General features: G+C 45.4%; 1 protein-coding gene across 5 annotated transcripts in view; it reads right to left on the reverse strand.

Annotated features, from left to right (window-relative positions):
• Positions 1 to 10,862: 10,862 nt before the first annotated feature.
• Positions 10,863 to 15,324, reverse strand: part of sh2b3 (SH2B adaptor protein 3) — a 242,067-nt gene continuing 237,605 nt past the window's right edge. For all 5 annotated transcript variants that reach the window (XM_038787557.1, XM_038787581.1, XM_038787483.1 and 2 more), the window contains exon 8: positions 10,863 to 11,683. In XM_038787557.1, the coding sequence (XP_038643485.1) occupies positions 11,385 to 11,683 (299 nt within the window). In that variant the 3' untranslated portion in view covers positions 10,863 to 11,384. The remainder of the gene's footprint in view (positions 11,684 to 15,324) is intronic.

The following is a 15,324-nucleotide window of genomic DNA, read 5'->3' on the forward strand; positions in this document are numbered from 1 at the left end:
AAAGAGCCACTCGGATGCCATCACGCACCTGAAGTGGCTCATAGCATACACAGAGCAACAAGACTTCGACCCCATATACATCCGACACCTGAAGAACCTCCAGAGGCAAGCACAAGTCAAGATGAGGAAGGGGATGTGCCAGAAGAAACTCTCAGACTTTTTTAAATGATTTTTAAAAATATGCTTGTAAGTACAATTTTAAGTATATTATTGTATGTATATATTATTGTATATATTATAATAAATTTAAAACTTGATTTAAGACTTGAACGAACTTTGATGTTTTTTATTTAAAACGCCCTTCCATTCAGCAATGTTCAGCATAGTCAGCGATGTTTCCTCTCGTTCATTCATTTGGATATCCGCCATCTTGGATATATACTTTTCTCCTCTTAAATCAATCTCTTGGTCCCCCTTTGCTGAATTCTGAATTTCTCCCAAACCTCAGGCTTCCTATTTTTTCTAGCAACTTTACATGACTCCTCTTTGGATGTAATACAATCCTTATTTCTTTTGGAAGCTTCTGTGTTTTTGCACCAGAATAGGATGTATAGCTATTCCACTGCATAAATATTAGCCATTGCCAATCTGCTGACATGCCTTTTAATGAAGTTCCCCAATCTAGCTGACCCACCCTACATACCTTCATAATTTCCCTAGTTTAGATTTAGGATCCTACTTTCAGATTGGATTTCTTCACTTTCCATTCGAATGAAGAATTCTATCAAATTATGGTGGCTGTTCCCTGCAGGGCCTTGCACAACATGATTATTGCCGAACCTCTTGCACAATGCTAAACCTAGGATTGCATGTTTCTAGTTGGCTCTGATATATTGGGTATCTCAGTAATTTCAGGGGAGGTTTAAACCAGGGGCTGGTTTAGCACAATAAGCTAAACAGCTGGCTTGTAATGCAGAACAAGGCCAGCAGCGTGGGTTCAATTCCCATACCAGCCTCCCCGAACAGGTGCCGGAATGTGGCGACGAGGGGCTTTTCACAGTAACTTCGTTGAAGCCTACTCGTGACAATAAGCGATTATTATTAAATCGCGAAACATAGTCAATATATGGAAGCCAATCTAAATTTTTGTGAAAGACATAATTCAGGTGAATATTACTGAGGCATTCAAGGGGAAACACGATAATTATATGATGGAGGAAGGAATAGCAGGCTCTGCAGATTCGGTTCGAAGAAGTAGGATGGGAGGAGACCCGTGGAGCATAGTTACCGCCATAACTCAATTTAGCCCCTGTAGCTCAAGTACAATAAGCTGACTTCAATATACAGTTCATTATTTCTAGTCATTTATTTTGTATCTGACCTGGATTGAGAATCTTGGCTATAATTTTTGTTGAAAATATACTTCATGGCCTGTAGATGGTGCAATAAGAATAACAGATCTCTGGTTTGATTTCATTTGAAGTGAATCCTGCAGACACTGCAAAAAGATTTTTTTTAAATCTTTTTATTGGCATTTTCAAAATTATATGCATTGCCTTTCGGTTTCATTTATTATACAGAATAAAAAGGCTTTGTCTTGCGTTTCTTTATTTACAAATTGTTGCCGCCTAGTTCGGCGGCATGTGCCCCCCCCCCCCCCCCCCCCCCCAACCGCCTTTCCCTAACCCCCCCATGTCATCCCTGGTCGATCTGGGTGGGGGGGTGTAGTGCTCCCCCTTTTCCTTGTTTCCCCTCCTTTTCCCCCTCCGTCAGCTTCAGCCATGTTTCCTTTTCTGGATGCCCCCCCCCAACACCGTGTTGCCTCGCTTTGTCTCTCTCAGGCTCTCTGCCTCCTTCCTCTTCCCAGATTGTTCGTCCCTGACGTTCCTTCTTGTCTTGTTTCCCCCTTCCCCTTTCCCTTTCTAATTCTTCCAGTTTCCCCCACTATTGGCTGTTGTTGGCCTCAAACAGGTTCTGGAACAGGCCGACAAATTGCCCCCAAGCAGTAAGGAAGCCTTCCTCCGACCCGCAGATGGCGTTTTTTATCTTCTCCAGGTGGAGGAATTCCGAAAATTCAGCTAGCCAGTCTGCAGCTGTGGGTGGTCCTGCTGATTGCCAGCCGAGTAGGATTCTCTGGCGTGCGATTAGGGAAGCAAAAGCAACGGGGTTGGCCCTCTTCCCCATGTCTAGCTCTGGTTCTTCTGATACCCTGAAGATTGCCACTTTTTGGCACGGCTCCACCCTCACCCCCACGACCTTGGACATTGCCTTGGAGAAGGCTGTCCAGAACCCGGCAAGTTTGGGACAAGCCCAGAACATGTAGGTGTGGTTAGCCGGGTCCCTTTGGCACCGCTCGCATTTTTCCTCTACTGCCGGGAGGAAGAACCTGCGCATTCGGGTTCTGGTCAGGTGTTCTCGGTGCACCACTTTGAACTGCATTAGGCTGAGCCTTGCGCAGGAGGAGATGGAGCTCACCCTGCTCAGTGCTTCACTCCAGAATCCCCACCCTGTCCACAGTTCGTCCTCCCATTACTGTCTGGTCTCGGCCAGTGGTGTTTGGGTTCTGTACAGTAGCTGTCCGTATGTTTCCCACTGAATCCACCTTCCTTATTGTCCGTGTTCCCCACACTGCCCGACCACCACCACATAAACGCCATAATTAAGCTATCTACATTTTGGAAGAAGGCCAATGATGATCGCTATGGCCCTAAACAGGAAGAGGAACCTTGGCAGCGCGTTCATTTTGATTGTCTACACTCCCCCCACCAGGGAGCGTGGGAGTGCATCCCACCTCTGTCGGTCCTTTTTGACTTCCTCCACCGGGCTGGTCAGGTTCCACTTGTGGATCTGTGTCCAGTCCCTGGCTGTTTGGATCCCCAGGTATGGGAATCTGTTTTGACTAGGAACCTCTCCAGCTCAGTCCCTCCCCCGTTTGCGTTCACTGGGAATGCCTCGCTTTTGCCCAGGTTGAGTTTGTAATCTGAGAAGGTTCCGAACTCTTTTAGGATATTGCTTTCAGTGGCTTTGAGACGTTCAGGAGCAGGTCATCCGCATAGAGTGAGACTCTGTCTCTTTGGATGGCCTTCCAGTTTTTTGTGCCCCATAAGGCTATCTCCAGGGGTTCGATTGCTAATGCAAACAGGAGCGGAGACAATGAGCATCCCTGCCTTGTGCCTCTTTTTGTAGCTGGAAGTATTCAGAGCTGGTGGTGTTGGTTTGAATGCTCGCCTTGGGAGGTGAATCCTGCTCCTAGCCCAAACAGTTCCAGTACCTCTAGGAGATACTTCCATACGACTCGGTCGAAGGCCTTTTCTGCGTCCAGTAAGATGATCACCTCTGGTGTTCTCTCCCCAGGGGAGTCATTATTACGTTCAGCAGCCGCCTGATGTTCGCAGTGAGTTGCCTACCCGTGACAAAGACCGTTTGGTATTTAGCAACCACCTCTGATACACAGTTCTCCAGCCTTTTAACCAGCACCTTTGCGAGCATTTTCACATCCACATTCAGCAGCGAAATGGGCCTGTATGATCCACATTCCATCGCATCTTTGTCTTTTTTGGGTATCAATGAAATTGTGGCCTGCGCTAGCATAAGAGGCAACGTGCCCCTTGCCAGCGAGTCTGCGAACATGTCCATAAGGTGTGAGGGCAGGGCCATTGCAAATTGTTTATAGAAGTCTTCCAGGAACCCATCGGGTCCTGGCACCTTCCCTGCCTGCATGGAGCTGATGCTCTCCATGATTTCTCCCAGATCTATTGGTGCTTCCAGCTCCCCATGTCTGTCCTCCCCCCACAACCAGCAGCATTTCCAGTCCGTTGAGGAACTGTTTCATCCCCGTTGGAGGGCTCGGAGGTATACAGCTCTCGGTAGAAGGTCTCAAGTGCTTGATTGACCTCTTTTAGTTCCGCTACCAGTCTGCCTCTGCTATCCTTTACCTGCGCTATTTCCCCTGTGGTGCCTGCTTTCTCAGCAGGTGAGCCAGCAGGCGGCCAACCTTTTCTCCGTGTTCGTAAAAGGTCCCCTGTGTCTGGCGGAGTTGGTAAACCGCTTTCCTGGTGGATAGCAGGTTAAAGTTCATTTGCAGCTTCTTCCTCTCCGCCAGCAGCCCTACAGTTGGGGCCTCTGAGTACTTTCTGTCCACCTCCAAGATGGAGTCGATCAGATATTGCCTGGCCTCCCTCTCTTCCCTATCTCTATGTGCGTTATAGGCTATAATTTCCCCTCTGATCACAGCCTTCAGTGCTTCTCACAATGAGAAGGATGAGAGCTCCCCATTCCGGTTGTTACTCACGTAGTCGCCTATGGCCTGCGATGTTTTCTGGCAGAAGGCCTTGTCGGCCAGGAGGTCCATGTCCAGCCTCCATGTGGGGCGCTGGGTACGGCCCGTCTCGAACCTCACATTCCTGGAAGTACCGGTTTCCTCATTGCAAAGATGCCAATACGGGTATATACCTTGTGCACTGGCGAAAAGAGGGAGAATTATTTTTCTCCCGGGGGCAGGAACCTCCACAGGCCACTGCCCCCATCTGCTCCATTAATGCTCGTAGTTCCTTAGCCATGCCTGTCTTTTCCCCGTTCTGGGGCTTGATTGGTCAGTAAGTGGGTCCTGTACACTGTTAAAATCCCCCCCCCCAATCCCCAAATCAGTCGGTGCGTATCTATGTCGGCGATTTCCGCCAAGGTCCTTTTCATAAAGTTTGTGTCGTCCCAGTTGGGAGCGTTTCCCAGTACCCCTTCGAGGACCACGCTGGCCATGCGGGACGTACCGTCATCCTGGGTCCGTAACCGTCCTAATCTCTGTAAATCGCGTCCGCTTGCTAATCAGTATGGCTACTTCCTTAGCCCTCATCCTGTGGCATGAATGGTATGTCTGTCCCACCCAGCTCTTCCTCACCAGATCTGTCGTTCTCCTTCAGGTGTGTCTCCTGCAGTTAGATTATGTCAGGCTTCTCAGGTGGGCAAAGACTCCGGATTTTTTCACCGGGCCGCTAGGTCCCCTTACATTCCAGGTGACTATCCTGATTGGAGGTTTCTGAACCCCCGTTCCTGCGAGATCAACCATACTTACCTGCCGGACGCGCCCCTGCACTCTGGGGTCTCCCTTTGTTTAGGGACCCTCCAAAGTGGCTGCTTGCGGCGCCATCTTGGTTCCTCGGCCTGTTCCATGCCCGCTGAGACCTGTGTCTGTCTTGCTACCAACCCTTTCCTGTCTTTCAGCCCTTTTTCTGTTTTGAGTCCCCTTTCGCCCCCCCCCCCCACGCCTCCCTGTGCCCCCCTGTATTCACCCTTCTTTCTGCCCTGCCCCCCCCCCCCCCCCCCCCCCCACCCGGGGCCAGGTGCGCGCTCTCCCCTCAGAGGTGCGCCACAGGCTCCTTTACTGCTTCCGTGCTAGCCCTCCCTGCTAGTACGGTGGCTCCCCTCCCTGGGCTGGTCTCGCCATGTCCCTATTCTGTCTGCTGTCTCCGTTCCCTTCCTTGCCCCCTTACATGTTTCCCCTATCCTTCTCTCCCTCTTCCCACTTCAATCTGAGAACGAGGCAGCAGTCCCGTGCAAACACAGCGTCTGTACAGTCGGACCTGGTCCCATTTCGTTCCCTGCTGCCCTCACCGTTGCCACGTTTGTTCCTTCTCGCGGTTGTTCATTTTCACGAACACTTCGGCATCCGCCGGGGTGCCAAAGTAGTGTTCTTTCCCCTTGTAAATTACCCAGAGTCTGGCCGGGAACAACATGCCGAACCTCCCCTCTCTTGCATAGTGCTGTTTTTGTCTTATTAAATTCAGCCCTCTTTTTTGCAAGATCTGCCCCAAAGTCATGATAAACTCTTATTCTGTGTCCTCCTTATGTTTTGGTCGGAGCGACCTGTGTGGCCTGTCAAGCTCTGGGGGGCTTGGGAAGCTCTCCTCCCCCGCCCTGACTAGGTTGCCCAGCATTTGGGTGATATAGTCCATTCGGCCCCTTCCCTCAATCCCCTCAGGCACTCCCACAATACGGACATTCCTGTTTTCCTGGTCCTCGACCTTTCCCTTCAAGTTCCCTTGGACCGCCACCAACCTCTTCACTTTGGTCTCCAGAGCCACAATCTCATCACTCTGGTTGGTTGACACCTTTTCCAGGTCCAGGATCGTCCTTTCCTGGGCTTCAACCCTCCTTCCCAGGCCATCTATTGTGTGCTGGAGGGCGGCCATCGCTTTCGTCACCATCTTTTTCACCATTTTAATTGCCTCCCTCATGGCGGTCAGTTTATCTTTTTAGGAATGTCTTCCATCCATTTCCCTGTGTGATGGGGAGGCATCGCTGCCTGTTCATGCTCCTCTGTTCGGGTCACCTGTCGCCCCCTCTTGTTTTGCTGGTGCCTCCGCCTCACCTTGTGGGTCCGCTGGTCCGTCTGCTCGTTGCTCCTGCCCCTTGCCGCTGCTTCTGCCTTCTCACCGGCCCTTTGAACCACCGTTTGCCGCCATCTTCCCTTCTGCTTCTTGACTGCTAATACCTTCTGGGTTTACAGGAATTGTGGGTGGCTTTTTGAGGAGAAGAGCCACCTGATGTTATCCACTCAGCACATCGCCGCCACCGGAAGTCCTGATGTCATAATTTTAAATCATTGCTAAAGGCATGCCATGCAGGTGATTCGGCAGGACTCGGCAAGAATTTGAGACAGTTGAATGGTGAAAAAGAGCCAAAAATGGGTTCGGGTATTGGCAATCTCATTGGGAGCAAGAAAGGTGAGCCTTCACACCCCACATCAGAGACATGAGCACACAGAGCAGCTGACACTTGGAGTTCATTACTGCTATTTGATCAGAAGAGCCATCTTTGGCTGAGATGGATGAATGTAACCATGGCGCTATTTAAAGAGAAGGAACATTCTTCTGGCCACTGTTAATTTCTCATTTGTGCTGCATCTCCATGCCAAAGCCTCTTACTGTTTGCACAGATTACTGAGCAACAGTCTGTATTGCTGTTGCACCAGAACTCATCACTGATTGCATTGGTTTGTTTACATTAACAAATATTTGACTAATTGCTATACAACCAAATAAAAATGTCTCTGTGACCTGTTAAGTACTCGCATTACTACTCCAGTAACAAAGAAAAATAAGACTTTTATTAATTTCTGCAAATGATTACCTTCTCAAAATGTGACAATGTACAATAAGTTACTACAGTACAAATAGATATTAGTTTGAAGAACATTAACTTTTTTGAAGAATACGCGAAAGAAGGAAGTACTGGGGGAAAGTGAACTGCAGTTTCTATGAAGATAGCAACCATGCATTTAATACCCTAGCAGCCAAGAATCCTCTACATTTCCAAATGCAGATTAAATCAACTCCATTATGTTACACTTCCAGTAGGATTTACTAGGTAGAGAATTGCCAAATAACAATACATAGGAATGTTATTGTACAGGTAAGGTACAGCACATCTGTATTCTAATGGACAACAAGCTGAACATTGATTTGTTAATACTGAATAGCCACAGAGGTGAACACTTCTGTACGATCGCTGTTCCAGGTAAACGTAATCTTGAGAATAATCAATCGAGCGAGGTCTGGAACATGCATCTTCATAATATAAATCCCTTAATGTCAAACCACCTTAAATACAAAGATTTCAATTATATATGTAAATCATGAATTATGGTATTTGAATGGTTATTGATTTACATTTAAAAAATCTAATTAGGGTGTTCTATTCTAATTCTTTTCATTCTAGAGATTGTTATTTTTTAAATTCCTTGATGGGATGTGAATATTGCCAACAAGGCCAATATTTATTGCCTATCATTGGTTACCCTTGAGCAGGCCAAATTGTTGAACGGTAAATTACATGATTGTAAATAAATTACATGATTGTAAATAAATATTTATGAATTTAAACAATCAATTCTTATCAAATTATCTTTAAAATGTGCTGTAGGAATACATTCTTTACGTTAAATGTCCAGGAATATTCCAAATACTTTTATGATAGCATTTTATCTTAATGTTTCATTTCTATGTACAGGGAACCAAATCTATGGTGCTACTGAAATTTGAAATGAATGAAATGAAATGAAAATGAAATGGTTGGAAATGTAGGTGGTCCGCAGGAGCTTGTAGTTCTCCGGGACTAAATGCAAGAGAGATTTTCAGAAAGAAATAGTGTTTTGTGAACCTACTATTAAATTCTACAATTACTATGCAGTGTCAAACGCAAATCTATTTTCTATAACGCTTACTTATCTAAGGTAAGCAAAGTAAATAAGCCAATACAAATGCTTGGTGTACTCAACTTAATTGAAATTTGCTTATTTCACGTTGCTATTGATTTAAGCCTTGTCAATATGTAAAATATGTACATTAGAGAGGGTGGGGGGGGGGGGGGGTGGGGGGGGGGGGAGAACAAATGAAAATTAAAAAATTTTGTCACAATTTAAAAATCACCTAGAACAATTAACTCAAGCTGGAGGAATGAGACACTGCACTCCACTTTCTGGACCATAGGGATTGGTTACCTATTTACTGTTAACAGTTATCACAACTGAAATGGTAATTGTGCTATTCATTACTTCTGTGGTGAGTTTCATTGTCATTTAAGGTGGAAATTCAACAACTTCATGAAAGCCAAGAGGAGGTTGTAGGTGAGATGCTGTTTTTATGAATTGCTCAAATTGCCAAGCAACGTGAATCATAATTCATGGGATATTTCACTTGCTACAAATTGATAGCCAATTTGTGTATAAAAAAAGTGTGGGTCAATCGCATGATTTTTTTCCCCTCGTCAAATTCTCACCTATGGCAAAACGCTGGTGACAAATTTGTTATTACTGAGTGAAACTACCAGCACGAACTAGAGTCTGCACATACATGGTTAGACATGGAAATCAGAGATATCTTGCTTCTCCACAGGGGGGCGATTGCAGTCTTCACCAATGGAAGAAATGAGGAATTATTGATTTGACATGGCAGACCGGTTCTCCTGTATTCTTTTTCAGCAAGACTTTTGATCAGTTTTTACAATCATGAGTAGCTGAGTTTTTATACAGTGTACTAAGTGATGATTACTGTGGACTCATTCCTTCAGAAAATTTAAATGCTGGCGAATTGTTTTTATTTGTAGGACTGGATTCTCTGGTCCCTCAGCCACAGGTTACTTGGCACGCCGTTCACTGGCAGCAGGATTCTCTCTTCCCGCCACTTGTCAATGGGATTTTCCATTGAAGCCACCTCATGTCGCCCAGAAACCCGCAGGCGGAGGTGTACTGCCAGCAGGAAAAGGGAATCCCAACGGCTGGAATTTTAAAAGTTTGTGTTCTCGTATTTAAATTTCTCCTGTAATCCGGTGTTATATTCCATTTTTTATTTCACTTTCGTACGATAACTTAAATGCAATTTTTTATTTCCTGCCTTGCTGTCTGTGAGAATTCTTCAATCTGATTGATCCATCAGTCTCCTGTGCTTTTTGTTTGTTATAGACAGACCTAGCATAGCCCCTGCAGAAAGTGACAAATTCAAACAGATACAGCATGTTAAAATTTTGAGAGCAGCTTTTTTTTTCCAAGGTCTATCCTGATCACCATTCCTTTGTCATTGACCACAGACCCCTGGCCAATATCCACATGGATGTTGACAGCGTTGGGAGAACCTCATAGCTCACCTTTCCCTCATGTTCATGAGTTTTTTACAGAAGGGAAGGAAGAGCAATGAACAGGAATCTTGGTCAAGTCTTCCCCTCCCAAATATACTGAAGCCACCTTAGGTCAGTTAGATTTCCCCCCAATTTGTTGTAACTGTGTGTGTATATATATATATATATACTTGCACTGTGACTGCCTGAAATGCTCAAAATAGAATAGCAATACTGTCAATAAACAAGTGCATTTAAGGTAGTCCAGGTTGTCAAATACCATTCATAAATTGCACTTGCTTGGCTTTGTTAGTTAGCTCATAAGATTGAATGCAAAATGTGAGATTAAAATTAAATGCGATTTTGCAAAAATGTTTGGTTCAATTGCAAATTTGGTTCAAAACTATGGATTGTCATATCCCTGAGTTTTTCACCATTTTTATCCAGTGGTCTCTAGCTACCTGCAAAATTCTACACTGACCACAGGCATCATCAAATATCAAAGCAGGCCTTTTGACTGACTCAAAAAGATTAATAGCATGATTGAAGTTTCACAAAAAAGCACTATCTGGTTAAGGCGTCACCTTGAAGTATCAGCTTGAGGACAGATTGGCATTCATTTTAATAAAGTGAATGAACATTCTGCTGGTAAGACTGAGCAAGGCAGTTGGTTTATGCTGTTTTTCAAGCTGAAGCATAACATTTGATGAACTATTTATGCTTTTTAAAATATACTAACAGATACGCACTAGCATGGTACTGCCCTAAGTAGATGAAAAAACACATTGCTCTAAAAGGACGAAAAAGATTAGACCATCGAACGCAAAACGTATAATTCTGCTGCTGCTGTCCGTTACAGCTGTGTGTAACTTAATATATCTTTAAGATAACGAGGTGTAATTGCTGTGCCTTTCAGAGACACTGATAAGCAAATTGATGATAGGCAGATAGATCAGGTCTAAAACTATAAACAATGGAAAAGCTCCAAGGTGCATTTCCACTTCCTGCATTTGATTTTATTGGCATTATGTTCTTGCCCGTATAAGATCTACTGGGAGCACCAGTGCAGGAGATTTGCTCACCTAATTGTGCCCCAAACTCTACCTAATCCCACAATGGGGGAAATGTCTGCAACTTCCACAAAGAAGAAGTCGACATCAGGTTGGACCCTGTCATTTTCAGTAAATTCCCCAAATTAGATCACCTTAGTGTTCACATTCCTGCTTTAATACTGGAGTTACTAAATCACATACCTGAACTGTCAGTTAAGCGTTTAAGTGAGGAAGCAAAATCACAGAAAAAAATGAAGAACTAAATACTGAAATCTACTTTAGTTGGGACTTGGAAATCCAGCAAATGGTTGCAAACTTGTTTTTAAATGCAGCAAGCAATAATGACCATTTTAAAATCATGGTGCATTACTGTATTTAAGCAATTAAGTTAAAGTATTTCATAGAATCATTTTAGAAATGTTAATGCAAATAAACAGATATATAAAGAAATATGCTTAAACATTATGTTCAATTCATATACAATTTTTACATAGGCCTTTTGTAAATTGTCAATGACCATTTCCCCCATCTAATTTAAGGGAAAGCAAAAATGAAGCTATACAACTAAATGCTGTAAACAGGCCCTTTAACAGGCCTAATAGTAGAAGAGATCCATTTCAAAGCAAACGTGCATTTGCTGTGAAGGTTTCCCACCCCTACCTCCTGCCCCACTTTGAAACAGAAATACATTCAGTTTTTTTTAAGGAAACCTGAAAATGTTTCAGTGAAATAATTTTAATCCGGTACACTTTCACCAGTGTACACCTGCTTGTCTTTAGCATCGGATCAAAGAAACATATACTGATTGTCAATGGCCCGTGAATGACCTCTGGCAGCCGATTCCATTTCATAGTCTGAGTCTCGTTGGCGCCTTGTTGGTACAACCTCTGAGCCACTTGGCTGCAAGCCAGCAATAGATTCCTCAGGTGGGGGCACCGTGTGGAATACCTGTTCTGCTGCTGGCCTGGAAAAAAGAGTTTCCGATATGTTGCAGTTGGAAGGACCTAGGTGAGCAAGACTGGGTTCTGAATTCCAACGATGGACAGAAAACGGCAACACCGATGCATTGGTTGGAGATTGAGGTCCTTTGGAAATAAAACAAAAAGGAGAATCTTAAAACCACTTCTGGCAAAACTTACATTTGAAATGACATAACATTCTGCATTGGGTTTGGCTTGTACCTATCATGCAACAGCACCTTTCAACATATTCAATGCATGATAATGGTGAGGCAGACAGCAAGATCTTTGGTGGGGGGGGGGGGGGGGGGGGGTTCTCCATTTTCCGACACCGTAATCAGGTGGAGAATACAGCATCCCCAGCGCCAAACCACAGTCTTGATAAACACTCTTGCTATGATTGACAGTTCCTCACCATGCCAAAAGCAGTAAAGTACTAGCAGCAGCAAGGTGGTGCAATGGTTAGCACTGCTGCCTCATGGCACTGAGAACACGGATTCCATCCTGGCCCCGGGTCACTGCCCGTGTGGAGTTTGTATATCCTCTCCCTGTCTGTGTTGGTCTCACCTCCATAATTCCAAAAGATGTGCAGCGTATGTAGATTGGCCATGCTAAATTTCTCCTTAATTGAAAAAAGGTACTATGGGTGCGATTCTCCGCTCCCAACGCTGGATGGGAGAATCGCGGGAGGGCCCCCCCCGACTAATTTCATGACCCCCTGGCGCCCCCCGCGATTCTCCCACCCACCCCACCCCCCGCTCGGAAGAATCGCCGCTCGCTGTTTTTTACGGCGACCGGCGATTCCCCGACCCGGATGGGCCGAGCGGCCTTGCCGTTCCTGACCGTTTCACGACGGCGGCAACCACACCTGGTCGCTGCCATCATGAAATCGCCGTGAGATCCCCGTTTTGGGGCTTGTAGGGGGCCTGGTGGGGAATGAGCACCACGACAGTGCTCGGGAGGGGACAGGCCCGCGATCGGTGCCCACCGATCGTCTGGCCGGCGCCTCAATCGGACGCACTATTTCCCCTCCGCCGCCCCACACGATCAAGCCGCCACGTCTTGCGGGGCAGCTGAGGGGAAGACGGGCACCGTGCATGCGCGGGTTCGAGCTGCCAGCCATCGTGATGTCAGCCGCGCATGCGCGGGTTGGAGCTGGCCAATCTGCGCATGTGCGGCTGACGTCACATAGGCGCCGCCGTCGTGTCACTCTCGGCACACCGCCCGATAGTTCCGGAGCGCCGCTCCTAGCCCCGCCGGGAGGGGAGAATAGGGGGCGAGGAGCGGCCTCCGAGGCCATCGTGAAACTCGGCCGAGTTCACGACGGCCCTCCCGATTTTTCCCGGGAGCGGACAATTCCGCCCTTTGTTTCAATAAAGCCGCTAAGTACTTTCTGCTATGAATAAGAGGAAGTGAAACCACTTAAGTTTAAGATGTCGAGCAGTGCTAGCGAAACTGCTGTAAAATAATGCTCTTTATCTCAAGGCAAGCAGGAATAATTGGTTCTAGAAAATAAATGATTTATCATTTTGTACAGAATGATCACAACTTCAAGAGAAAGCTAAACTGAAAATAACTGCCACAGTGTGAACTGGCACATTTGCAAGCAAAGTTTCTTCAAATCGTTTTTGTTAAACTTACATCAGGATAGAGGGTAATTATTGGCTTCAGATAGACATTAAAATATGATGCGCATTCACTCAGTGTTTTTACAGGTGTGATTTTGTAAGCTAAGATATTAGAAGCTACAGTAGCCGTCACAGTTGTGTTGTGATATAAAAATTCAGAGTTTGGTTAATTAAACATGGCAACTAGTTGCAAATTTCAACTTATGACTCCTACATCCAGCTCCATATCATTTCAAGCCTGATTTGTGCAAGTAGCTACACTCGAGAGCAGAATAAACAACTGATATATTTCTGTAAATTGTGCCAAGGATATTTCTGCATTGGAATGTAGCCCGGCATGAACAAAAAATGCAGCAGTAATAAAAACAGAAATGGCAGGAAATACTCGGCAGGTTTTAATGTCAGATTTCCAGCATCCACAGGATTTTGCTTCTGTATCAATGCAGAGATAATGCCCAGGCAGTTTCTGCTTTGCCAACCCTGGGAAGTTTAGTTTTACTTTTGTTATGTTAACTCCACCATTTACAATAGCGAGTTCCAGGATCTCCACAACTCACTGGTACAAAACCAACATTAGCACTTCCAGATAGCTATTTAACTTCCATGTGTGTCTCAAACTGTTGCCAGTGTCACTTTCCTGAAATATCTGAAGAATACCAACAAATGTGCTGGGAGCTGACGGGATCACGAGCTATTCATTTCTCCATGGTAGTGCTTCCACTTCCGCTCAGGCCTGTATTTCTTTCAATTTACTAGCCCGTATTTGTTGTTCACAATTTGATCTCCTCTACATTGGGGAGAGCAAGCATTGATGGGGGGGGGGGGGGGGGGGGTGCACAAACTTGACCTTGTACTTTCTCTCACTTGTTATTTTAACTTTCCAACCCAATCCCACTCTGACCTCTCTGTCCTTGGTCTCCTATGCATCTAGAGTAACCCAATGAAATCCTGAGGAACAGAGCCTCATCTTTCAATTAGGCACTTTTTGGCCCACCCGGTTTAACAATTTCAAAATCACTGCCTTTTTTTCTCCCAAGACTGCAGGTGTTGGGAATCCTGCCACCTTCATGGGCGGCACGGCAGCACAGTGGTTAGCACTGTGGCTTCACAGCTCTAGGGTCCCGGGTTCGATTCCCGGCTTGGGTCACAGTCTGTGCCGTGTCTGCACGCTCTCCCCGTGTCTGCGTGGGTTTCCTCCGGATGCTCCAGTTTCCTCCCACAAGTCCCGAAAGACGTGCTTGTTAGGTGAATTGGACATTCTGAATTCGCCCTCTGTGTACCCAAACAGGCGCCGGAATGAGGCGACTAGGGGCTTTTCTCAGTAACTTCATCGCAGTGATAATGTAAGCCTACTTGTGACAATAAAGATTATTATTATTTCATCAATTCCTGCTCCTCCAGACCCATCTTTGCTATTTTTAAATTGTCACATTATCAGCTCCTTTTGCCATCATTATTTTTCTCTTTTAATCACTCCTGCCTTCCACCCTACTGCAGATCTTCTCATTTGTCCCTTCCTCCCCTGTTTCCCACATTTATTTGAAAATTATTACATTTATAATTTTATCCTGTCCTGATGAAACTTCAATTCTGGTCCTCTCTTCACAGATGCTGCTATTAGCAGCATTTTCAGTTTTTGTTTCAGATGCGCAGCATCTGCAGTAGTTTGCTTTTGTATGAGGAAGCGTGTACTGGTTTATGGCAGGCATGACCCTGATGGGCCAAAGAGTACTTTATCATGGCCAACTAAACAGTTTTCCAAAACGCCATGATCAAGGGCGAGTGCAAGTGTTGGGAAATAATTTTGCCACGTTGCATTGATGACAATTTGCTATCAAGTGTTGTACATTCCTACACATTGACAAAATACTTTAGATGGTGTGACAGTGCCTGTGATGTCACTGGTACTTAAAATACTGTCCTTTTGACATTTTGATTTCTGAGAAATCAGCGATCGGTCTTTTCTTCTAACAATATTACTCAGACACATTATGTGGAATGTTACAGTCCCCTGTGTGTGAACAAGGCAAGTCCACACACATACTGTCTCATTTTATACGGTTGATGAGCAGTGAGGAAACAGCTTTCTAATTCTCTCACAGTTCTAATTCAACCACTGTGAACTAATTCCAAATACAA

The sequence above is a fragment of the Scyliorhinus canicula genome, chromosome 1 (genome assembly GCF_902713615.1).
Source record: "Scyliorhinus canicula chromosome 1, sScyCan1.1, whole genome shotgun sequence".
NCBI classification, from domain to species: Eukaryota; Metazoa; Chordata; class Chondrichthyes; order Carcharhiniformes; family Scyliorhinidae; genus Scyliorhinus; species Scyliorhinus canicula.